Source organism: Tetrao urogallus (assembly GCF_951394365.1).
Source record: "Tetrao urogallus genome assembly, chromosome: 3".
NCBI classification, from domain to species: domain Eukaryota; kingdom Metazoa; phylum Chordata; class Aves; order Galliformes; family Phasianidae; genus Tetrao; species Tetrao urogallus.
The window spans coordinates 85,449,462-85,474,492 of NC_136815.1; the positions used below are offsets into that span (position 1 = coordinate 85,449,462).

The 25,031-nt window shown below is 46.3% G+C and overlaps 1 protein-coding gene across 1 annotated transcript in view; it reads right to left on the reverse strand.

The window, feature by feature from the left end:
• Positions 1-22,839, reverse strand: part of JARID2 (jumonji and AT-rich interaction domain containing 2) — a gene marked incomplete at both ends in the record, with an annotated part of 201,405 nt that extends 178,566 nt beyond the window's left edge. Inside the window, one exon of the mRNA XM_079533628.1 lies at positions 22,795-22,839. Coding sequence (XP_079389754.1) covers positions 22,795-22,839 — 45 coding nt within the window. The remainder of the gene's footprint in view (positions 1-22,794) is intronic.
• Positions 22,840-25,031: the final 2,192 nt, after the last annotated feature.

A 25,031-nucleotide genomic window follows, 5' to 3' on the forward strand; every position in this document is an offset into this window, starting at 1 on the left:
CTGGGTGAACCTATGATTGAGAATATTATATAAAGCTCAAGAAAGTGGTTCACTCTAATCTTTTATACCTAGCTACCTATCTATCGATAAAGAAACTGAGCTAAGCAACAAGGCCGTGTAAACATTTCCAGTTTCTAAAGAGAAGGAGCCAGTCAAGCTTCTCCCTTGTGGTCTGTATGTCGTCATCACAATTGCTTAATGTTTGTACAGCCTTATAGCTCAAATATGTTTTATATGCCTTTGGAGGATGAGTGCACATATATTTATGAGTTACAGTGATTGCTTTTTCGTGAGCAGTGCACAGACACGTGCAAAACAGAGGTTCCCAGGACTGTAATCCTGTCTCCAACTAGAAAGCTGAAAAAGAAAGAGAGAGGCAGGAAACCAAACTAACACAGAATAGTACTGACACGTTTTATTAGGAAGGGGTGTTGCACAAATTAAACAATACCACAACAGTCCAGCTTCAACAAATGCTCTCTGCTACAGTTGATTCTCAAACAGTAACATTTTATGATGCTAAGATTTAACCATCTATATTTACTAAGTATCCTCCACCTGAAAAGATTTTACAATGTATTTTCTTTCTGTATGCATAGGCATCTCTCAGCTGTCCCTTCCATCTCGTCCTCACTCACCCTCCCTTCCCCAGACATGGTCACAGCACTGCCTACACACAGTTGGCACATGGGGCAGGGAGCAAAGAATCCCAAGTGAAGGAATGTAGAGAGGTCCATTAAAATTCAATTGCCTGTTTCCACCAGAGGAAGATCTCGCCTTACAACTGAAATTTGAACAGATGCACAGATCCAAGACCAAAGGCATCTCCAGAATCAATGTTTATATTTCCTTTCTAGCTCAGGCCAGGTCCAAGCCCATTCAACTTCTGTTGACTACTGCAAATATTTGTTTCCAATCTTGTTTCTGTACCTGGTTTATTTCCAGCTGTCTTTTGGTTTCTCCCTACAGCAGAGCAGAAAGCAGATCATTTGCTGCAGCAATCACAATTTAACCTAAGATCAAGCAGTCTCCAGTTTACCTTTATACCTGATAGCCTCTCAAGGCAAGTTTCCCACCTTCAGGTTACACCTTCCTCTCCTACTTAAATACCTTCGAGCTGGACAAACTGGTGCTAGGAAGGGTTTAAGAACACTCCAATGTCTCTCCCTTCCACCACTTGCTTAAAGGAATGAAAAGTAGGAGTAAATTTCCCATTCAGCAAGGCTTGAGTAATTGCCACCCCCACAGCCACTGGCAGAGAGTGTTTGGGAACGGGCTGTATGCAATAAGATGGTTTCTTTCTCTCTGATCCCAAAAGAGACTAAATAAATAAGGTTTTAACTCACATACACACGTGTTTCAAATTAAAATGCTAAAAATGTTCATTTCCCCCCGTATTTCAGAAGCTGCCTATAAACAGCCCCTCTATTTATACAGTCCTAAAAGCAGCAGAGCATCTTAGCTGTAAGACCAGACAAATGCTGAACTCACGCCCACAAATCCAGAAGCAAAGCCAGATGTCAGATAGCAAAGACCCAGACACACGGCAGCCCGCATCCTCCAGACCACGTAATTTCTATTAGATTTTGCTGTGTTATTAGAAAGCTCCACGTATAGGTACAAAATCTCTCCTGCACAGACAGCCCTTTTTGCTAAACAAACACTATGGAGAGCGGGGAGGCTGACAGGTCGTCAGCTTGACCTGCTCAGCCCCAAGGGCTGCAGAAGAGCCACCGCAAGGAAACTCACTTCTCAGCCTGGCCCTGCTCTACTGGCTCAACGCAAACAGATTTATAGAAAAAGCTATGTTACCACAGTTGTTTCTGAGCCAACATTTACTCTGGCAGGCTATCATCAGAGCTATTGAAGTTTCTCTCTCTCTCTTTATCCTACTGAAGTGTTATAATAGGAGCAATAATACATTTATGTTCACTTTATTCTTCCTTAGCACACAGTACAAAATTCTACAAATGACACTGAAGTAGGCAGCAGAGGTGTTTTGGCTGAACTGCTGAGATCCTTCAGGCACTCAACCAGTGCTCTGCAGGTCAGGGCAGAGACTAATCCTAATGCCACTTCTTACCAGCTATTGGCATTCTGATTAAGTAGTGCTGTCTACAGGAAAGATCCTCCTCCCCCAAAATATCTACACATTACATACTGGGAAGTGATGGAAGACACTGTAAAATGCAGTGCCAGTTGATACACCATAATGTGTCAACTACAGGGCTAAGGATTCCCTAAGCCTCGCCTGGAAGTCTGGAGACGCATTTTTACACTGAAATTGTTAAAGAGAATTTCTGTGAAGGGCTGAGGGCAAGAGATAGGATGAAGAGGAAAGAAGGAAAGGTACAGCATATTCTTTTTAGGAGTCAAATAATTATTTAACAGACTAACATCTGTTTACACAGCCCTGAACTAAAACTTATGACAAGTGCTTGCAGCACTGGTTGCAATCTATTCTTGTCACTATGTGCCAGATGGTCATTTTGAGGCCAAGCAATCTCATCTCACTGAGATCTCCTTCTCCCTCATCACCAGCTACCTCCAGGTCTATGCCACTCAGTTGAAAGATGCTGTGCAATCACTTTAACCAACACAGGCCAATTACACAAGTGGCTGATGAGTGATGCTAACCAAGAGCGCTGAACCGTGTGCTGGCAAGCTAGTTAACGACAGCATCCACCTTGTGTAGGACACCAGCTCGCATATGAACGACTCCCAGATTAAACACTATATGGAAATCACTGCTGAGATGTAGTGTAAGTTGCCTGCTTATCCCAGCAAACATACTACTTTCCAGTGCCTCAGAAGACAACACCTCTATCTTCTCCAAATGTTTTCTTTCTATAGTCAAAAGGAAGACAGAAGATTTAGGAGCTGGTAAGCTCTTCCCCTTGCTGTTGGGAGAGGCAGAACAGAGCCATCCTCTACTCCCATAACATACCTCACAGAAAATTCATAACTTCTGCATGAGCTCAGCCACTTCCATCTTTCCTCTTCTCCATCTCCCCTGTCACCTGTAAGTGGCCCAATTCTTAGAATCATAGAATGGCCTGGGTTGAAAAGGACCACAATGCTCATCCAGTTCCAACCCCCTGCTATGCACAGGGTCGCCAACCAGCAGAGCAGGCTGCCCAGAGCCACATCCAGCCTGGCCTTGAATGCCTCCAGGGATGGGGCATCCACAGCCTTCTTGGGCAACCTGTTCCAATATGTCACCACCCTCTGGGTGAAAAATGCTGTATCGCAACTCTGGCTTTAAAAGATAGGTATTGGATTAAAGAAGCAAGGAAGGCCAACTAGCTTAATGTCTTTTTCAAGCTTTATCAGCCCTACCCCTTAATTTTCATCTCTACTAAAAGAGAAGAGAGCAAAGATAGTACATTCAGACTCAGAACACAGCTTCATCAGCAACGTGGAAGCCAGATATACTTGCACTCCACAACCCTCCACATCAAAACGTACAAGTGCAAGAAGAGTCAAACTATTTTTTTGTTGCTCAGATGGCAAATCGAACCATTTTCCCCAACAACAATTCTAAAATTCGGGATTCTTCAGCGTTCAAAAAAGCATCAATCAAAACCAAACCCTGCTCTTCGGCCTCTCTTCTGTGTGGGAAAACACTACAGTACATTCTAGAAAATGGGCAGGGAGCTGTGTCCAAACCCAGGTGCAGAATTAAAATTAACCTTTCTAACAGAGCATATTTTCTTGATACAGATCCGGCCTTACTCATACTCGTAGCAAAGCAGTAACTGTAACTACATGAATTTGTGCGGAAGGTGGACGTTGTACCATGTAAAGAATAAAAGGGACAATAAAACAAGCTCTGTCAACGCATTAGGAGAGTTAATGCACACAGATTTAGTTAAGTGACATATTTCACGTACATTTCACTGTTGAGTAGCACGGTGCTATTTTTATGTAGGCACTCTTTTGACTAAGACCACTTTTTTTTTTTTTTTTTTGCTAAAATTGAGAGTCCCAGCTGTAGCAGCTAATGAGGTGTACATGTGCAAAGCGCTGATCTCAGTGCAATTAAACCTCTGCAGAGCCGTAGTAAAAAATTTCAAACACAAAAATAAAGGAAGGATACTTCAGAAATCGCGACGACAAAGCATCTTGCTGCCACTTACTAACACAACAATGGAAAAAAGCCTTTGCAGAGAAGGAAAAAGGCTGTATTTAAAACGAGTCTTGCCATGAGCGCTGCCACGAACTCCACGTTCCATTGCAGCAGCAGCACCCGGCTCCAGGGCAGCTGCCCTAAAAAAGCCTTTCTGGAGAACAGCACTGAAGAGGTGCTGCATTTGGAGGAGAAATTTTTCCTCTGTCCACATGATGTAGCGTATGTGGATTTTTAATTGCTGAAAACATTTTTTTCCTCTTTGTCAGAAAACGGAAAGACTATCTAAAATAAAGAGGGGCAGGGTGGGGGATCTTAATTAAAACTGACCGAGATACCAGCCTGACAAAGTGCTACTCCAAGGGCTAAGAAGTGAGTAAAACTGATGTTCTCCGTGCTCTGTATCACTCATTTTCTCCCCATGGTTCTTCCACAGCCCCAGTTCCTAAGCAAAAAGGAAACAAAGCCGCCGTCACCCATAGCTCTTGACTTTGCAGCTCCTGTTACCCAATAAAGCTGCATTTGGTTTCAAAACAACTTTCCTGGATTTTCAGAAGGGTGCTTCCTGTCTGCAGAGTCGTGTTATTCACAAAAGGAAAAGTATTTTTCTTAATAGGATGCTTAAATTCAGCCTGATCACAAGGACAGTTTCTCCAGCAGACCTTCAAACCTCACACCACAATGCACAGCAGCACATTAGCTCGCATGGCCAGATGGAGAACTGAACAGATAAAGGGGAAAACAAGGGAATTTCTATTTCCCTCAAAAACATTCGCCAAACTCCAAACTATGCTCAGATCCTGATGAAGTTTTTCTGCATGATCTCATCCTTATTGCATCTGGTTTGGAAAGAGGCTCATTCCAAAAGAAAGAAAGAAAAAAAAAAAAAAAAAAAAAAAGATTTGCCAGTCAACAAACTATCTTTAGTTGCTAAGTTGTTTTGTTTTTTTTTTTCTTCTCCCTCTCCAAACTGCTAACCCGGGGCGGTTTCCTCACTCACACGTGTGACACAGCCAGGAGCTGACAAGACAAGCTCCCACACCTGTAGGAAGCGGGGAATTTCAGCTACAAATTCTCCTGCATCCCCACTTTGTGCAGACACGCTTCTGGGGGGAGGGGAGTTTCCTATAGCTGCATTAATTCTGGCTAAAAATACCCATGCTGACATGCTGTCATGTGAGAACCTCTTTGATTCCAGGAGTTTATTCAGAGCCTTCGTGTTACTTTGAACTTTTTTGTTGTTTAATATGATCATCACTCCATTTGTCATCAGATGACAAGAGCAGACAATTACACGAGCTGAAGATATGTCTGCCAGTCATAGCATGCCATCTTGCTGCTGTCAAGCAAAGAGATGTGCCTCTACACACCTCTAGATTGAGTTCATTAAACCAGCCTGCAGGATATCCCTCAGTAATGACACAGATGAAAGACCAAATTAAAATTGCTTAATTCAGATACACAATCTCTAGCATTTTCCACCTTGCAGTCTGACTGGTTAAGCCGCATGTTTGAATACGCCGTCCTAGCACAGAAGCAGCTCTAATTCTCCACTTCCATCACTTTTAATTAAAACATCTGAAAGATTTTCAGAGTTTGTTTTGTACTGCCCTACAGTACAGTCAGAAGCAGCCTCGTATCAACACGCTTTCTGTCAGCCAAGACGCTCTCCCTCCTATGTTTTAACTGCCAGGAAGGGGGGCAGCACGCTGGTGATGGAGTGACTCGAGAAAAAACCCACGTCTTACCTCAGAAAGCATACATGGGTGCTTCCTGGGCTCAGCACCACCTTCCAAAGATCTATCTGTTGCTTGGAGAGCCTCAGCAAATAGTCAGTGACACTCCGTGAGCTCCATGCTCCTCATCTGGACTCCAACTTCCCAGAGGTGTTTTGAGATACTGCTTCTGGGCCCTTCTTTATGGTATTTTATTATACTTTTTCCTAAGATAACATACTAAGTCTTTGCTACACAGTCATTTCTATCTGATACAAACAGGACAGGAGAACTAGTACGCTTAAAAGCCAGAGTCCAGCAATTTTGAGCTAGCACTGGGATGAGCCCCCAGGGAAGTAACACCTACCTCCATCAGTAGATAGAGCCATGTTTTCAAACAAAGCCTAATTAAAACAAGCTCTTCTGAATCTCCATCAAGAACCAATTCACCAACAAGGGGACAATTGCTTAACATGGCCTCGTATGACGAAATACATTCCAGACATGGGCATAGCAAGCATCAGCATTAACGCTGACAAGGGTACTTCCACTGCCAATGCTTTTACAAGGCTGAGTCCTAATTTCCATTATTTCCTCATTAGTGACTTAACATATCAGAGCAGAGGGAAATCATAATAAAGAATTTAATAAGCGCTTCTTATACCTAAAACATTACTCCTGCATTTTTCAGGGCAGCTAAACCCAGGGCTATGCGAAGTACTGAAGTGTTTTCTTTAGCAACACAATCTGGCACAGTACCAGCAACCCAAAGGGCAACGAGAAACCACAAAGTTGATTTGGCTCAAAACTGGAGGCTTTTTTAAGCCCTGTTATACAACAATACATGCTTTTAAAGAAGAAATTATACTGTAGATGATTTCATTTTGTTTAAAATACATTCCCGTGAAGCAGCTCCAACTCAAGCTCACTCACAGCAGCGTGACATTCCTTCTGAAATAAAGCTCTGCGGTGGTTTTTTATTTCTTCATGTAAATTCCCTTATGAAACGAAAGCGCCTCAGAACCAACACATAAAATCTCACCGGCATTTTTTTATTTTTGTTTCTGCTGTAGTCCATAAGCAAAGCCTGACAATTACCCGGTAGAAAGCAGGAAAGCCTCAGCCCATGCCAGAGCTTATCCAGCACACCAGAAACGGCAGCTTCGAGCACGACCTGGCCTGCACCAGCAGCGGACTCCCGCACCATTTCACCAACTAACAGGGATGCTACCAGCCACACGCTGAGCGAGGCACCATTTGCCCAGCGCAGGAATCTGCCTGCATTGCAGCAGCAGAGCTGAGCACGACCGCGGTTCTGCCCAGCCATGACGAGCAGCCAGAATAAATCTCATAATCTAATTTGTGCACGGCTGTGCCTCTGCTGCTCCAAACTCACGTTGCTCAGCCCGCCCGGCACATGCCCACTGGAGCCCTGGCAGGCAGCGAGCACGTTTGCAGACAGACGTGCCTCCCCACAAATCAAGCCTGGCCCCACCGATGACAATATTGCTCCCCAACCGGGGAGCTGAGGGCTGCGTGAGCATTTCCCTAGCACTATTTAACTCGATTCATTTCCAAATGGAAAAAAGATGGGTCTCCAATACGCAGAAAACAAATCCCCACCAGCCCATTCTTCCATTCAATTTGCATAACAGATCACTGCAGCATTAGCAAAATTCCATGCTGCAAGCACATTCAATAAAATCATAGCGGCGACGGCTTAACCAGCGCATTAGTTAAAATTCCTGCAATGCCTATTACCAGTGGGGTTACACGATACGGGCAACGGTGGCGTGCCCTAATGAAACCTCACGCACGCAGCCAGCAGACTGCAACGAAGACAAAAAGATCACATGAACACTGCAGGGAGAACCCATTTCAGAACCAAACAGCCCCCACCTCCCCCCCAAAAGCCAGCCTGGCATTATGTAAGCAAAAGCTCTGCTCCGCGTTACATTCCTGGGGCCTCGAGCAAAGGAGGCTCGCGTTGGTGCAGGAACCACACTCAGCCCCACAGCATGGGCATGCCTTGCATTCTTAAGAGGCACCCTCTGAAACCAATCAGCCTTACCCTCTAATTGGCTGGAAGGAACCTTGTTCGAGCCTTGACAGCCCAAAGAAACGCTCTGACTTCTGGGGGCTGAAGGAGACCGCGCGCAACTCGTCCTGCTTACGCTTAAGAAAAAACACCCTGCATTAAAGCTGTGCAATTATTTAACTGTGTTTGCTTGCAATAAAGTTCAGGCACAAAAAAAAACCAACACACACGAGGCAGGAGGAGAAGCAAATTACTCACAACCAAACCAGGTACAGCACAGTAACACACACACACACAGACCCGTACACACGCTTGAGTCAGGTCAAGCGCTGGCAGACGATCGCATGAGGCCAAAGAGGGTCCCCAAACGATCTTACTCCTAAAATATTTTGCTCCGAGGCAAACTAAGCACCAAGTATTTTAAAGCATTAAGACACTAATTCTGTAAACAATGCCTACAGCATGCGCACCGCGCTCTGGAATGGATTCCTCAACTTGGCCTCATCACTTATGCATCTGATGAAACAAACACTGACAGCTTTTTTGCATTTGTAAAGGCCCCACAGCAGCTGTGGTGATCCCACCATAGAGCAATGAATTAAGCCTGAAACCCAGCTGGGTCTGCACAGAAGCCTTTTTTGCACAATACAGCAAGACTATCATTGTTAACCTAGGCATTATTGTAAAATGGTCTGCATTGCATTACAAACTGAGATAGAGACGCCCTGTAAAATTAGCCCTAATAGGCAATTTATAACATTTAAAAATATGGATACCACATTGATTGCTAATTGACACCAGATTTCATATTGATTGCTAATTCACAACAGATTTTGTCATTTCATTTGCACACAACCGCAGTGAATCAGGTAATTACTGAATATTGTTTAAGTAGGAAACAAAGTGAAATTAAGAAATAATGCCCATTAAAGTTATAAAACAAACTTCTGTAAAATGAATGCACAAACAGCGAGCTTTTAAACCAACAACCAAAACTGCCCATCTTGAGATCAGATCGAATTTCAGAGACCTTTGGAGGAAACGGAGGCACATTTTCTTGAGAGACCATTCTTTTGGGACTAAGCATGCATGTTGACACATTAAATGGCAGTATCTACTTAGAGACAGATGACATTATTTTTCCACTTTACAGGCACGTAAATGTGAAGTGAGAAAAGATTTGGGAATTAGTTAGAAAAGGACATTTGTAAGTAATTAATGGGAAAGGAGCTCTCATATGCCGAATACACTGTTTTAGAACTGCAACTCAATTATTTCACTGCATTTACATCATCTTTAAAAGAAAGGCCAGAGGATCCAAATGAAGCTGTCTACAGCTCATGCTACAAGGACGATGCACGCTTATAGGCTTCCATTTTGACCCCAGTTCTCCTACAGCTGCACCACACGACCTTGGGCAAACGTAGCTAACATCTGTGCAGACTTTGTTTGCAAAAGAGAATATTCAGCTCATCTTGCTTAGTTGTTAAAAGCACTTATTTAAGACCGAACCATGAAAGTACGTACTTTTCCAAGAACACACAAAGACATACAAAATGAGTAGCTGAGTTGCATAAAGCAGTGAAAGGAATGCAAGGTGCTATCCCACCACCACAGACAATTTTTCAAGCTGTCATCACAGCTCCCCAGCATAAGGAAATCAGTTTTCCGGGCACCGTGGCAGAAATACACTTCCTAATCTGAAAGAGTACACAGGCAGATACTGTGTGTGGTTTCTCTTTTCCGCGTTTCTCCTCCTTCTAGCAAATCATTCAGCTAAATATGCAGACTTCCAGATGATGATGACTTCCCTCAGGCTTCCAAATGTTGACTAGTTCTACAGTAAAGGTGCTGAAGAAGCAGCAGAGAGCACTGAAGAAGCAGGGGAAAGAAAGGAAGTCACGAGGAGCAATTTGGAAATCAGCACATAGCTTAGAGATGGTTACCAGAAGCAGCAAGACAAAAAACATTTTCCAGTGACCATTTTAAACCCCTCTGTTTCTCCACAATGCAGAAGTGATATAGCCCGAGAAACTCATGTCTTATTAAAAGAAACCATAATTACAGGCAGTAACAACAACAGAAACTCGTTCCTTTCATTTGTGGCACTGTCTCAGTTCTTAGGGCTTCAGCATTATGAGCAGGGCGGAATGAGTGGAAGGGAAGTGGAAGGAGGGGTGAAGAGAACAGAAGGCTAACCAAAAAAAAAAAAAAAAAAAAAAAAAAAAATCAAGAAAAAAATCAAGGCAAGGGAACGAACTTCAGGCTCTGTGCCACGTTTGGCTAAAATGAAGCAAGATCCAATTGGCACCTTTTGAATATATGACCCTCCAAAGGCAAGTTGTCAGCTTGGTAACAGTTGAAGGAAATAAATGGACAACTCTGTACTGTTCTGAAAGTGTTGTGTAATGAAGTTAGTTTTGTCTTGGAAGAGGGCCAGAAAGCATAAATCAGTGAGCAACCAACCTTATACCACTTTTATAACAACAATAATAGTCATCCAAATGCAAACTGTTAAGTTCTAGCAACATTTGCTCCACACCACAAAGTTAAACAGATGATAACAGGGCAACTCGCCGTGCCAAGAACACTCGGGCAGAGGTAACGTTTCATAAGGGACAATAAAGCAGATCTTCAACCCAGCCCAGCCAAAGCCAGGCACAGGAACCTTCTACAGGAAGCACAGCTCACCTGCCCAGCTTCAAGCCGGTACAGCGAGCTGGGACAGCTTACCCAGGTCAGCATTAGGCAAGTCAGGTGCTGGAAAGCATCGTTTAGTGAAGCTGTATCACAACACATCTTGCTCTGGCATATACTGCAAGTACAGAATGTGTGGATACAAGACGACAGCTCAGGTTTTGCTACTGGTAACTCTGAGAGTTGATACTCACACCTTCAAGAACCTAAAAGACACATCACTGGGGAAATATTTTTCATTTCTCTCTAGGGACTTCCCACGTGAACAAACCACCAAATTGACTTACATTATTAAAAAAAAAAGCAACAAGACTCATGCAAATGACAGCTGAAAACCATTTTTTTGACAGCTTTATGTTCGCTTCTCTAGGAGCCCTGAGAAGCACTGCTAGGAGCAAGACCCCCCTGACTAGACATTGCCCTCATTTCAAGTTTAACAACAGGTCAGAGTTGGTTCTACAGTCCTTTGTGTCAAATAATGCCAGCTTTTCAACCTTCTTTCTTAAATACTGAAAAATTTATCAGATATTACTTCTTGTTTGAAAGGACTGCCTCAAGAGATCATCTACTTTTTTCTCCTTTTCTTACATCTAGTCCACATAGGCTTAACACTGTCCATGTGCGTCGAAATTAAATGACATATTAACTCCCTCAGACTGACTGAAGATCCCCACTTTCATTGAAGGAGATGATCTAATCACTAAGAAAGCCAGTGGATTGGAAATCTGGAAAGCTATCTCAATGGCATTCTTCCACAGAATAATGAGTTTTCAAAGCTGTTCGGCTTCAGCTTTGCAACACGTGGGTTCCTGATTAAAATACCAGGTCTTTCTCATGGGAAAAAATATCTGAAAATTTGAGGAGCACGAAAAAGAGGAAGGAAGAAGTTGAGCAATAGCATGAAACCATTTAAGGGAAAAGGATAACCTTCATCACAGACGTGACTGACTGCTCCATGGAAACCAATGAACGGTGATAAATCATCCATACACAAGATAGCTAAGAACGAGTATCAGCACACCTTCAAAAGCATGTCTGAACAAATATCTTGACAGTCTTCTTCCAAGGTATAGGAAGCTGAAGTATTTTTCCACTGTGAAAGATGCAGAAGCACTTCTCTGCTAACTATCATGCCCATTACCAAAGCTGTAAATGACCTTCTGAAAACATGACTACAGGAATAATACGACCATAGGAGAAAACAAAAGTAAAAGCAACAAAGATATTGCTGAGATGGCTAAAGACAGGGACAGAAGTAGAACCTAACTGGGAGCATGGGACAAGATGCACTCTGCACAAGCAGGGCTCTGGCCGTGGATTTACATCCCAGCCGTTTTTCTCACGTGAACTAACCTTGGTTTCACAAACAACACTGGAGGGCAGGTGGGCTCTCCAAAACTGAGCACACTCACGCTTCCTAAGTTCCAAATGTAGTTGCAGACATGGTTCTATACGCCAGTGATGAAAAAGACAACTCTCTGAAGTGCCTCTGAAAAGAGCACACATGAAGAAGATGGGTTCTGCAGCACTGACGTCCAGACAATCCTCCAGCTGTAGGATGTAACTACATGTGGTTGTTACATGGGAACAACAGCAGGACCAAAAGAAAGAAGCAAAAGCATGTTCAGAAAAACTTATTGAGAGGTAACAAGCTTTGCTGGGGAATCCCTGTGGTCAACTCAATGCTATGCCAGGGAGAAAGCAGGCTACACAGATAGGTGTGCACACAGGAATGCTGGTCCCAGTCCCCTTCAGAGTGGGCAACAGACCCCAGCAGAACGGGCTGAGCAGTCATTAGGCATGGGCAGACCAAGAGATATTTTGCATTAACAGATGGGCTGTCTCTAAGGGGAGAAAATGACAGACTCATCCCTGGCAGGATCTGAGACAAGTTGGTGAAGAGAAGAAAAAACAGTTTATCCCTTCACTCTCCTCCATCCAAATTAGTGAACTGGTAATTTCCAAAATGCCCACAGGGAATTAGTTTTACTGCATTCTTGACTGCAAGAGTAATGGGCTTAAAATTACACCACAAAAGGAAGAGGAATCAACAAGGATATAAGAAAAGATGCTTGTGAGGGGGAAAAATGATTACCTACATCATAAACACATTTTCTCCTAGCAGATGATACGCCACCAGCTTTCACAGGAGCCAGTTAAAGTGGTATTATAATGAAAATCTAAGTAAAATATAAAGAAATTATATTACCCAGAAGACTTTCAGAGCCTGTATTTTTCTTAACAAATTTATGCTGAAAATCACATTCCTGCCCTCCAAAGCAACAGGGCACAGAAATCACTGGGACCGGTCTGCCATTCAGCCTGGGAGAAATCTAACCATCATTAGTTATCTGGAAGGGTAAACAGAGGCTGCAAAGAAAAGCCTTCCATAAGGGAAGCTGAGCACTGATTTCTAGGACTGCTCACTTGTGCCACACAATGCTGCTCCTGACTGAAAGAGAACGTATGTTAAAGTTCTATAAATAATAGCTTTAATGTATGTGAACTATGAAATTGCCTTTTCCTGAATGCTCTCATCAGCAGGAATTGATTTCCCAAAAGCTTATGAAGCTGCTGTAAAAAGGGGTGAGTGGGGCCACGTTCTCCTCCTCCTCTGTGGTATTTGCCTATTTCAGTTTGCTGAGCCCTGCATAACTTCAGTCAGCAGCCAGCATTTTCCATAACCAGTGCTCAAATTGTGCACACAAGCTTGTGAGACAAGCAGAGGCAGTGCAATTTTTCCCCTTCCCATGTATTTGCCATGGAGCTGCCCCAACAATGAAGTGCAGGATCTGCTCAGGGCCTGCCCCTTTGGCCTGCAGGAAAAGAAAGAAGATACTGCAGTGGCAGAGTCTTGCTTTCCTGCAAAGAGATGGCAGGAACTTTGTTAAGAGCTAATTTCCTCAGAAAACATAGATAAAGGAGTCCCATCAGAGAAATACACACAAGCGAGAGAGAGAAAAAAGCATGAGATTAGAAGAAAAAAAAAGTGAACTATAAAGAAACACCATTATACACAAACGTACACTATAATGATGCTAAGAGTAACAGATGACAAAGAACAGTGATTACATTTGAAGAAAATATTGAGACACTGGGAAGAAGAAAATAAAATGAAACTGTTAACACACACACACACACACAAATCAAACAGGCAGACCACATCCAATAAAGCCATTAAAACCATTACATGGCTACAAAGCTCTTAAAAAAAGTGAACATTCCAGCCTGCAAATACTTAGACACACTCTTAAACAGGAATGGTAAAATCTTGAGTCCAGAAAAGCACTTCAGCATGTGCTTAACTCGCAAGGTGCACACACTTCAATTGGTGTCACTGAAAGTATTCCTATATTGGAGTTGGGTACACACTACAATGCCATGCTGGATCAAAAGCTAGGGTGTCCATCCACATCCTCTTAATTCACAGCAAAGCCAAAGAGAGGAGAGGGAGTACTGGCATAATCACTTCTTCAGACAGGTGATTTTGGTTACACAGATATGGCCAAAAGACTGTGAGCTACACCACACAGGAAAAACCTGTAGTCCCCAGTGTAAGCTTCAGTGGTGAGGAACAGGTGTGTGATGCCACATCATACAGGCAAAGGAAGAGTTGGCCTTTATAACTTCTTCACTGGACACAGTTCAGCTTTTTCATACTATTCGGGAGTCTGGGACAAAACATGTTAGCACTTCAGTTCTCCCATACATGCAATAGACAGTCCGTTTTTCTAACAGGAAAAGCTACAAGAACTTCATCCTTCAGTAGAACAAGAGAAAGCAAACAAAGCCACAGGGAATTTCTGGAGGAGCTCCCTTCTGTTGGCAGGTCTTTGTAGGAAGCAGCTCCCATGCGGGAGTGCACGTGCATGCACCTGTTTGCATCCATAGGTGCACACCAAAGCAATGACAAAGAACACTTGTTGAGCGTGCTTCTTCTACCACCTTTAACAATGGAACTCAGCTGCCAGTAGCACAGTTAACAATTTTATTTTCTTCCCCTTCTTTCTTACATTGTTTCAGTTTTAAATTGGTCAAATCCCATCTAAGCAAGCATACCACGTGATAACAGGAACCCTCTTCTAACATATTTTAACACTTTAGAAATGATTATGGCACAACTACGACCAAACACACACAACCATCTCCAGCTTCACTTGCAGCAGTGTGGCCCAAATTCCTTCCAACCATATTTAACATTCAGCAGGATGTTCCCAGAAGGATCACACAGCAAAACGCAGGCCTGATCAATGCTTAAAACTGATAAGCAATGCTAATTTTGGTTGCGAGGAAATAAACCACGTATCCCGACTCCTGTTTAGTCATCATTTCACAGCACACATAAGCTCACGCTATTGCTAACAGAAGCAATCCTACTGCTCCCTTGCCACCTCATTTGCGTCCCTGCAACACCTTCCCCAACACAGCAGTATTTTTACCGCTACCTCACAAACTGCAATTTTAGCAAACCCACATTAAAATTCAACCTTATTTGGTCACTTTGGTCTTAACATGGGTACAGCCCCAGTGCTTGTGGTGGGAGATATTACCCAGCACAAATGCTGGCCAGGAGAAGAGAGGGGGAACTGGCAGCCAGGAGGAGGCTAAACTGCTCCTTCCAGTGTAGTGCTGCTATAATGCAATCATAAAGTCAGAGCATGGGGCAGCTCAATGGGCTCCACACCCACAAGGCTGTTACTAAAGGCAAAACGCAAAAGCTTGGTGCAGAACCTTCCTACCACAGACAGGGAGAACAGGATCGTAGAAGAGGGCAGTTCAGCTCTATGGCTACTTATTTTTGCCGTTTTCTGTCAGTTCAGGACATCACTGACAGACTTGAAGACAGAAAAAGCCAGCTTCGAGATCATTTGCCATTAGGACAACCATTATTTCTTCCATGTTATAAATAATTCACGAGCTACAGTCACTGTAACATGCTGTAACTCCAGCTTCTAAGTAACAGGAAGCCTCTTGTTCTACAAAGTGATATCACTGTCCCCATTACATGTCGAGTAACTAACAAAAAGTTAACACTGGTAAAAGCTTCTCAAACTTAACGTAAAGGTCTCAGCAGGAGAAAGGCCTCCTCCTCGTCCTCATAATCCCACTCGAGTCTAGTACAGCTTTTAACACATCAACTTCTGCATTTTATCTAAAAACGAAAGGGATGTTCCTTGGTCTGGGAAAGCCAGGCTGCACGATGGCAACAGGCCATGAGAATTTTCATCATTATCACCACGCTCGGAGAAGGGAAAAGAGCAACTATCAATCAGCAAACCACATCTCAGGCGTCCATCTATGTCATTCTCCTAAGAAAAACATTCCCATTACGGCCAGCCGCTTGGAACGTCACCCAAAAAGGAACTGCACATAACATGAGCTCAGCTATCGGTCAGCTTTGCAAACAGTAATAGCAAACGTTCCTTTCATTTGGCTTTGAGTTTTGTAAACTTAAAGTCTGGACCAAGTTTTGTATCGCTGAAACCAAAACAGAAGCAGAGCTATTTTTTTTCAGCCCGAGTTGAGCTAAGAAGTTAATTGATCTGGCATACAGGCAGGGCTGGAAATTTGTATTATAGGGTTTTCTGCATGCACACTGCAGCTGAGAGATTTGGCTTACAACTTTGATGTACCAAAAAGAACTCAATGGGACTAACTGGCTGAAAGTAATAACTGTGAAATAAAAAAGGTGAGAAAGAAGGAAGTGTGCCCCTTCTCTAAATCCCCCTTACTCTGCCTAACAGGCACCTTATAAAAAGGGAAAAAAAAAATCCATAAGCATATGGCAGTAACTCACGGCAATTTAAAACTTTAAATGCAATTTCTAGACAAGGTACTTTTGTGGCACAAAGAGTCCCGGTATGAGAACAGCATAAAAAATGGTATGTTAAATAAAGCAACTAATAAAAATAATGATAAGTATCTCATCAAGCAAAGCTCTGGACAGACTCTTGTCTGAGAGCTGTGGTTTCTGTCCACTTTATTACTAGCGACCTCAAAAAATACTGACTTACATACTTTACATCTTCAAGCTCCTCTTTGTATTTCTCACAAGTGCAGGCCATTCCCAAACACAAGGAAACTGGTATTCACTGCTTCAGTGCAGTTCCCAGGGCCAAAGGGAAACCAAATTCCTGTCACTGAGGAGCCTCAAAAGCTCTCTCTCTCTCTCTCTCTCTCTCAGACTCCCCCAAACGCAGCACAAAGTAGTGAGAGACTGAAGTTTACTCAAAGCCATAGCAGATTTTTTTAGCCAGAAGAGTGAAAAGCACAACCCCCAGAGGGAAAAGAAAGTCTCACTTCTCCTCCAGACGTACAGATGTGGGAAAGGGCAGAGAAGACAGCCCTGCTCTTGTGGGCAGCAAAGGAGAAAAACATCAAGCCTGGGAGTATTGGGGAACACGTACCCAAACCCACTCACATAAATCTCTTTTAAAAACAGCACTTAGCTGACATCCACAGGCACACTGGTGGGAGAGAGCTGATAACTTCTCCAAAATCACTCCCATTGTTATTCATCTGAAAGCACAACTGGTTCAGTACTAATCTGCAAGCAAAGCTAAAAATGAATTGCTTGTGATATACAGTCATCCCAACTTGGCTCAGACAACAGTACCAAAGTGCAAAACTAAGATTAGTAGATTATGTCAGAACGAACTCCCATGGTTTATTCTTGAACTTTGCAAGTATCGTTAGCCAGTCATCACAGTGCCTGTGTGCCAAAACACGCTCGTCTCCTGCAAACCTCACGTCATGCAGAAGATGTCAGAGCAGCACGGCACGCTCCAAGAACTGAAAGCAGAGCACAGGGACGCAAATACCACAGGCTGTCCCGGAGCACTGCAGCACACCACCGTCTCTCAACCTGATGTTACATTTGCATTCCTTCTAGCTTTTAGGAAGTAAATGCAGTAACAGTCAGAGGTCAAAGGCTGCCTTTTTGCAGAGCAAATCGAGGGAAGTACCTGATAGGAAAGACCTTAGAACAAAAGGAAAACGTTTTGTTTTCAAAGCATTTTTTTACCCACACAAACAAGCCCGTTTTTACGCCTGGTTGAAGGAGGCTTTGTTCCCCCAGATAAATCCGTGGGATGTGGCTTACAACACCTCGGTCTGGGATGAGACATTTGCTGCAGAAATGCTGGAGATGCCACTCATCTGATACGTGCACGGGTGGAACGATTTCCATGCGAGCATTTTCGCTTTGCTCCACACCCAGCCAAGCCGGTCCATCTGAGCTGCTTTCTGCAGCAGCATAAATTAATCCGATCAACTTTGCAGGGGAGCAGATGGGGAAGGCGCACACGATCCTTCTGCTGGTGGCCCAGGGAGCCTCGAGAGGCAGCACAGCCACACAGCAGGGCCTGCCAACGACTACAGCCAGTCTGGGGCAAGCTTAAAGGCAGTGCTGCACGGCGTTCGACCCTGCATCCATCCGCCTAAGGAAGCGGCTGATGAACAAAAGCGTACAAGGAAGGGAGGAGAGCCAGCGTGCACTCAAACAAGTCCTCCCAGCTGTAATTAAAGGGTTTGTTCCTTTCCCACAGCCCACTGCTGGAAATACCAGGCCTCGTCTGGCCTGTTGAAGGAACAACATCAGAACAGGATGTCGTTACAAGAGGGAAAGTGTGAAACTCGAGCAAGTGAAACGGCAAATGGCTTAAAGCCCTGCACCTACTGCTTCACTGAGAAAACACTCGTACGACACGCTGAGGGAAACCCACCCAGCAAACAAACACAGAGTTCCCATACAAAACCTCCTTCCTACACACCAGCAATGGTCACATCCAATACTCCCAGCAGTAGCACACAGGCGTAACAACCCACCAAAGATTTAAGGGAACAAATACCTTATGGTGAGCGTATTATTTCTGGCATCTGAATTTCAGTGCCCAGTGCCCCTCATATACCAGACTTAAACTTTATGAGCATTCTGTAGCTTTTAGTTTTCCCCGTGGCTTCCTACCACTTAAGGGTGACTTAAATAAAAAACAGTAGTAAGCATAAAAAGTGTATGCATTTCATATCCCACTGTTTGCTTTGCCATTATACTACAGGTATATTTTGTCCTTTTCTCTGAATTCCTAAAAGCAGGTTAAGGGGCTTTGCACGAAAGTGAAGACCTAAATCCCTACAACCACCCAGTAGAATGGGGACATTCAGGGCCAGCAGCATCAGGAAGCATTTAAGGCAAGTTCAGGTTTGGCAACACTGAAATTTTTCATTATTAGACTTGAAAGTTAATGTCCCGTTAATCTTACACAGAGGCAGTCAAATCCATCAGCACTATTGTTTTCAGACTGTCTGCCCACTAAGGCAAACAATGCATTATTTACACTTGGTTTACATTTATAGTTGGGAAAAAAGCCATGTGAAGGACTGAATGTTTTAAATGCAAATTTGGATTCTGCAGCAACCTATGTATTCCTCTGCAAATTCCACATCTGCTAAATCACACAAAAGCTGCATGCTTGTCATTAAAATAAATAAATAAACGTGTCTCTGCTTTTCCATTCTCTGCATTAAAATATTACCTTTAAGCTTTTCTTTCACTCCAGTGCTGCAAACCATAAACTTCAGAAATGTAAGCAGCTGGTGTGTTTCCCCTTCCCTCTCCAAGTTCAAGTTGATTGAATGCAGTCACCATACAGTATAAAGAGGGGAAACAAATTCTCCTCAACAACTCCCAATTATGTTCAAACTAGGAAATACTGGTGATACACAAAATACAAATTTTCAACTTGGAGTCTCTTTAGCTTCAGTTGATGGGATATTGAAATTGACCTACTTTATGTAATGCTCCCACAGCTGAGTCATCACCGTATCAACTGGTCTCCATCAGCTGCAGGGTATAATCATCACTAAAAAAAAAGTGCATCCACACAAATGCATTTTTTTTTTTAATTCTGTTAAAAATGCACTGCTAATCTAACAGTCAGGACTATAATTAGGGGAAAAAAAAAGTCTTGAAGAAAGTTTGAACCACATCAAGCAGTCTCTGTACAGCAGATGCCATGCCTCATAGCAAGAGCCCGAAAGCTACACGAGACAATATTGGACCAGGCTGCAGAAGGAGATCAGTTCCATCGCTGCCGCTGTTACAGCGCATAGCTGCAGGCAAGTAATTTAGACCTCTTTCTGTTTCATCAAACAATAAAATGGAGGGAACGCGGCTACACTACAAAATGAGCTGCCGTTCATACCACCCTTTAACATGCATCGCATTAACAGTTATTCTACATCTACAGAAAAGGTACGGGTAATATATTTTTAATACCAGCTTAGTAGGCCTCATAAGAGAAGGTGAGAGTGCTTAATGAACATTAGAAAGTCTTCACAGGGGCCTTGATTCGCTATAATTCACTCTGGACAGCATTTTCTGGCTCGCAGTCTGTCAGAGTGAACAGGAGCCTATTGGTATTTCAGCACAGAGCGTTTGTTGACAGCAAAATGTAAATGTTTGCTATAAATTTAAAAAAAAAAAAAATTGGAATTACTAGTTTTCTGGTTACGTGCTGTCATGCCTCACACAACATAATGCTTCAGTCTCAAGAGGCCAGCAGGAGGTTAAGAGGAATGCAAACTCAGATCTCGAGAGTGGCCAGCATCCACACACCGTGAGCTCAAGTTATAGATGTATCTAAATAAAAAAAAGAGTTCAGTGTGTTCCAGTGCTGGAAGCGGTACAGCGTTGGGGCTGTCTCTGCCAGTCCAAAAAAGAGCCAGAACAAGAAGGCTCCAGAAAGATACTGAAACAAAACACCATGCACACTGAACCAAGATGCCTCTGCCCTCACTCAGCAGCGGATTTACATTTCTTGTAGGAAATGGCCCTGCTCAGAACTCCCTTCAGTGTGGGGCAGGGGGAGGCAGTGCAGGCAGTGGGGAACGAGGAGACCCCACACCACAGAGAAGCCCTGGGGCACACATACATCCCCTGCTGCACACAGACATCCCCTGTTCAGGGTTGCTGCCGTGTGGTCACTGTGCTCCAGGGGAGGCCCTATGTGTGCCAGGGTCCAGCATTGCTACTCAGCTTCACGAGGGATATAACCAGCAAGGGTGCTGCCCGCAGGACCCTAAGGATATGGCTATGAAGGACTTTACACATTCAGAGCTGTCAGGCAGGCAGTGCTTACCATGCTGCAGACTGGCCCTGTGGTGGCTCTCCTTACAGGCCACACCTTGCAGCACCTCAGGAGGGACAAGGAGGAGACACACAAGGCACCGGTCAGGACACCACTCCTCAACAGCATTTCACCATCTGCTCTGCCAGCAGAGCTGGGCAGGCAGGTTGGACAGTCATACAGGTCCCACGCGTGGAGGCAGAGGGAGGGAAGAACAGAAAGATGCGCTCCACAACAGCACAAAAACACACACCTGTGAAATTACAGTAGAGGCTTCAAAGCTTCCTGTTTAAGAACTATTAATTCTGAGTGCATACTGAATGCAGTCTGGTTTCTCAGGTGATGCTTTACAAAGCTGTCAGCTTTCTGAGGCTAGAGCCAAAAGGCAATATTTGATATGTAAAGATGTTTGAGAGGGAGGAGGGTGAAGAGAGAAGCGAGATGTGAATGAGTCAGCCACGGCTCTTTTAAGAACAGAGCGATCGTGTTTTTAAGGAGCAGGAATTTAAGGAGAAAAAAAAAAAAAAAAAAAAAGGCATTCATGCATTTCCACATTCCTGGCTTATCAGTTGTGAGAGCCACGCAAAGTTTGGGGAAATTCTCATCACCGCTCCTGGCAAAGTAGCGAGCGGGGCCACATGTGGCTCTCACCCCATTGTTCTCATCACCTTTCTGCTTTTGGGATTTGCTCCACACATACTGCAGAGTCCAGACCTGCCCTCAAGGAGGGCAGCAGCCCGACAGTACCCAAAAGTCCCGACAGCACAGCACATGCCATGCGACGGAGCTCTATTTAGCGGGGCTGGGGGTGTCCGTTCACCCCAGAATGGTGCCCTGCCCTATCAGCACGGGTTACTGTTCTGTTCCACAGCCACCCCCGCGCCACGGCCATCAGCTTCCCGGGATGTACCGAGCAGGCGAGCCTGGACTCGGCGAGGGTGAGCTGGCAGACACCTGCAGACAACAAAAAGCCCTGCGTGACACCTGCCCGGCCGCCGCATCACACCGAGCTGACGGCCTGGAGTTATCCCCACGCAGCGCTCCGCCGGCCGCACAGGATCACTCCGCACAGCCCCGCACCTGCTCACCTGGGGCCGCCCCCGCCCCGCGCCGTCCCGGGGCCTCCCCCCCTCCCCCGCCCCGCCTCGGCCGTGACGTCACGACGGAACGCTGAACCGACGAAGCTTCCACGGCGCGTAGGCCCTTCCCTTTGTGACGTCACGGCCGCGGGGCGAACCTGGCCGGGCGGCGGCGGCGGCGGCGGCAGCGAGGAGGAGGAGGTGGAGGCTGCGGCGGCGTGGCCGACAGCCGTGGGGGCTCCGTCACAGCCCCGGCAACAGGTTGCTGCCGGCGGCTGCGCGCCCGCCCGCCCCGCAGCGGGGAATGTCAATAAAAGGGGAAAACACACACGGGGAGATACAAGGGGAAACGGAAACATGAAAGAGGAAAATAAAGGAGAAAAAAAAAAAAAAAAAATCATCAAGGAATAAAAATGGAAGGGGGGGAACAAGCGTGAGGAGGGGGGGAATAAATAAATAAATTGGGAGGGGAAAAAAAAAAAAAAAAAAAAAAAAGAGAAACCCAAGGCGGCGTGTGCCGGAACGAAGTTGCAACTTGAGAGCACGCACACGGCACGGCACGCACACACCGCGCTGCCGCCCGCCGGGCCGGGATCCGGAGCACCTCCGCCCCGCACCGCTTTGTCCGCCCCGCGTCCCGCAGCCGGCGGCTGGGGCAGCCCCGCTCCCTCCGCAATGCGGATGTCTTCGCCTCGGCCGCCGGCCCCGGGCTGCTGTGGGGGGGGTGAAGGTGGATGGTGGGGAGCAGAGGAGGGGGGGGAGGGGGGGGGGCGGGGGTCCCGGGGAGGCACACCCGGGGTTTCGCAGGCGTAAGGCGGTTTGTAAGGTGGGATCCCACCGGGAGCCGGCGGGTCGGCGCTCCCCGTCGCCGCGTTGTGTCACCTGAGGTCAGCGCTGCCCGCAGCCCAGCGCGGCCCCCACCGGCCCGGCGGCCCCGAAGTTGACGTTCGCTGCCATTTCCTAAAAGCGCGGAGAGTCAACCGAGAGGGAGAAGGGGTCGGGCACTTACGTATTTCTTTTGAATTATATTCCTCTTGGGTCTTTCTTTGCTCATTCTGGTATCCAAATTCTGATCGCAAAAAGGGACGATTGCTTCATGAATTACGGCCGCGGCGATTCGGAAAAAAAAATAAAAAAATAAAAATAAAAAATAAAATACCGAAAAAATCCTCGGGGGGAGGAGGCTGATCGCGGCGGTCTCCGTAATCCCACTTTCTTCCCGCACAATGTGATCCTCCTAGCAATAAATCCGAGGTGCGGGGATGGAGGAAAAAATAATAATAATAATAATAAGGTAAAAAAAATCGTATGCGAAGGGAACGACGCACAAAAATACAAAATAAAAATCACTTCAGCGAGACATGGTCACGACGAAACCCCCCCCCCTTCCTCGGCACGGAAAGCGACGCCCTTGCTCTCCCCTTCCCTCCGCCTGCAGGTCCGTGGCGCCGGGGCCGCCTCACATCTTGGAGGAGGCGCGGGGAGGCGGGCGGCGGCGGCGGGGCTGCGGCGGCGGCGCCGGCACAACTCGTCGCGGTGCGGGCTGCTCGCCCCGTGTGCTCCTCCGGCTCCCCCCGAGCCAATGAGCGCGGCGCTCCGGCTGCAACTTTAAATGGACCTGAGGCTTTTTTTTTTTTTTTTTTTTTTTTTTAATATATATGTCTGCGTGTGCGCGCGCGTGTGTATATATACACACAGACAGGCACACGCACACGCACACACCGACGGGCGCCGCTCAGGGCCCGCTCGCAACTCCCAATCGGGCCGCAGCCGCAGCGCCGGCCGCGCCGCTTTCTCTTCACAGCCTGCGACGCGCGCGGAATTTGGCGACGCTCCCTCACCGCGCGGCCGCCCTCCTCGCTCCCCTCCCAGCCCCGCCCCCGGCCTCCCGGGGCTCTCCCTCCTCTCTCCTCCCCGCTCGTTCGCCTCGTGCCGGCCATGCCGCGGGGCCCGCCGCTCTGCCGGCACCCGGCCCGGCCTGTGGGGCTCGGCCTGTGGCCCGAGAACGGTCCCTTTGCTGCAGGGAAAGTTGTAGTTCCCTCGCTACAAAATGGCGACGGGGAAAAACTACACCTCCCGGCGAGCTTCGCGCGCCTCCCTCGCTCGCCGCCGATTGGCCGCTCGGCGAGTAATCCCCTCGGCGGCGCCCCCCCCTCTGTCCCTCCGCGGTTGGTTTCCCCCTCCTGCGTGCCCGCCTCCTCCCCCCCCGCCGTGCTCGGTGGTGCAGGCGGGGGGCGCTGGGGCGGGCGCCGCCCGCGGGAGGGGGCGGCGCGGCCGGGAGCCGCGTGAAGAGGAGGTGGAGAAGGAGGAGGAGGAGGAGGAAGTTTATTGCCGGAGGGGAGCGGAGGGCGGCCCGGCGCCGCGTGAGCCCGCCGGGACTCGTGTCTGGGCTGCCGGAAGAGCCCGGGGGTCGAGCGCGCTGCGGTACCGCGCTGTTTTTTGCGCCCATTGGGCTGGCGGGGTGCGAGCGTGAGACGGAGCGGGAGCGTCAATAAAAGCTACGGGGGAACTGGGCGCGAGAAGGGCCGCGCATCTTGAGGGATGGCATAGAGCTTTGGGAAGGGTATCGAGCAGGGAGAGCAGCGATGGCTTCCTGCTGAGCTGTCACGAGGGCTGCTGTACGGTACTGGTGCTTTGCAGTGCAGCTCGGGAACGCTGCTGGTAGATAACAAACTATACATACATTCCTGTACACGTGCTCATCCCTGCGCTCCAAATGTGGTTTTCTTGGTGTGGAAACTCGTGGCAGGCTGTTCAGTGGATGTGCTTGCAGGCAGGTGAGCTGGATGTCCAGAAGGCACCAGAACCTCTGGTTTTCTGCTGTATCCCATGATAGTGACAGGACAAGGGGGATCTTCTCTTACACTGGTATCTTGCTGGTACCTGCATCTTCTCTTACACTAGTATACAAGCATAGCATTCTCCATTTACTCTAGAAACAAAACACAATATTTGAAACACAAAATGGAAAAAAATCAAGTTACACCATAATTTGATAGAATGGTTTGGGTCGGAATGGACCTTAAAACCCAGCCAGCTCCAACCCCCTGCCATGGACAGGGTTGTTACCCACTAAATCTCATTGCCCAGAGCCCATCCAACCTGGTCTTGAACACCTCTAAGGATGGGGCATCCACAGCTGCCCTGGGCAGCCTGTGCCAGTGCTTCACTACACTTGAAGCAAAAAAACTTTTCCCCAGACTTTTAATCTAAATCTCCCGTATTTTAGTTTAAAACCATTCCCCC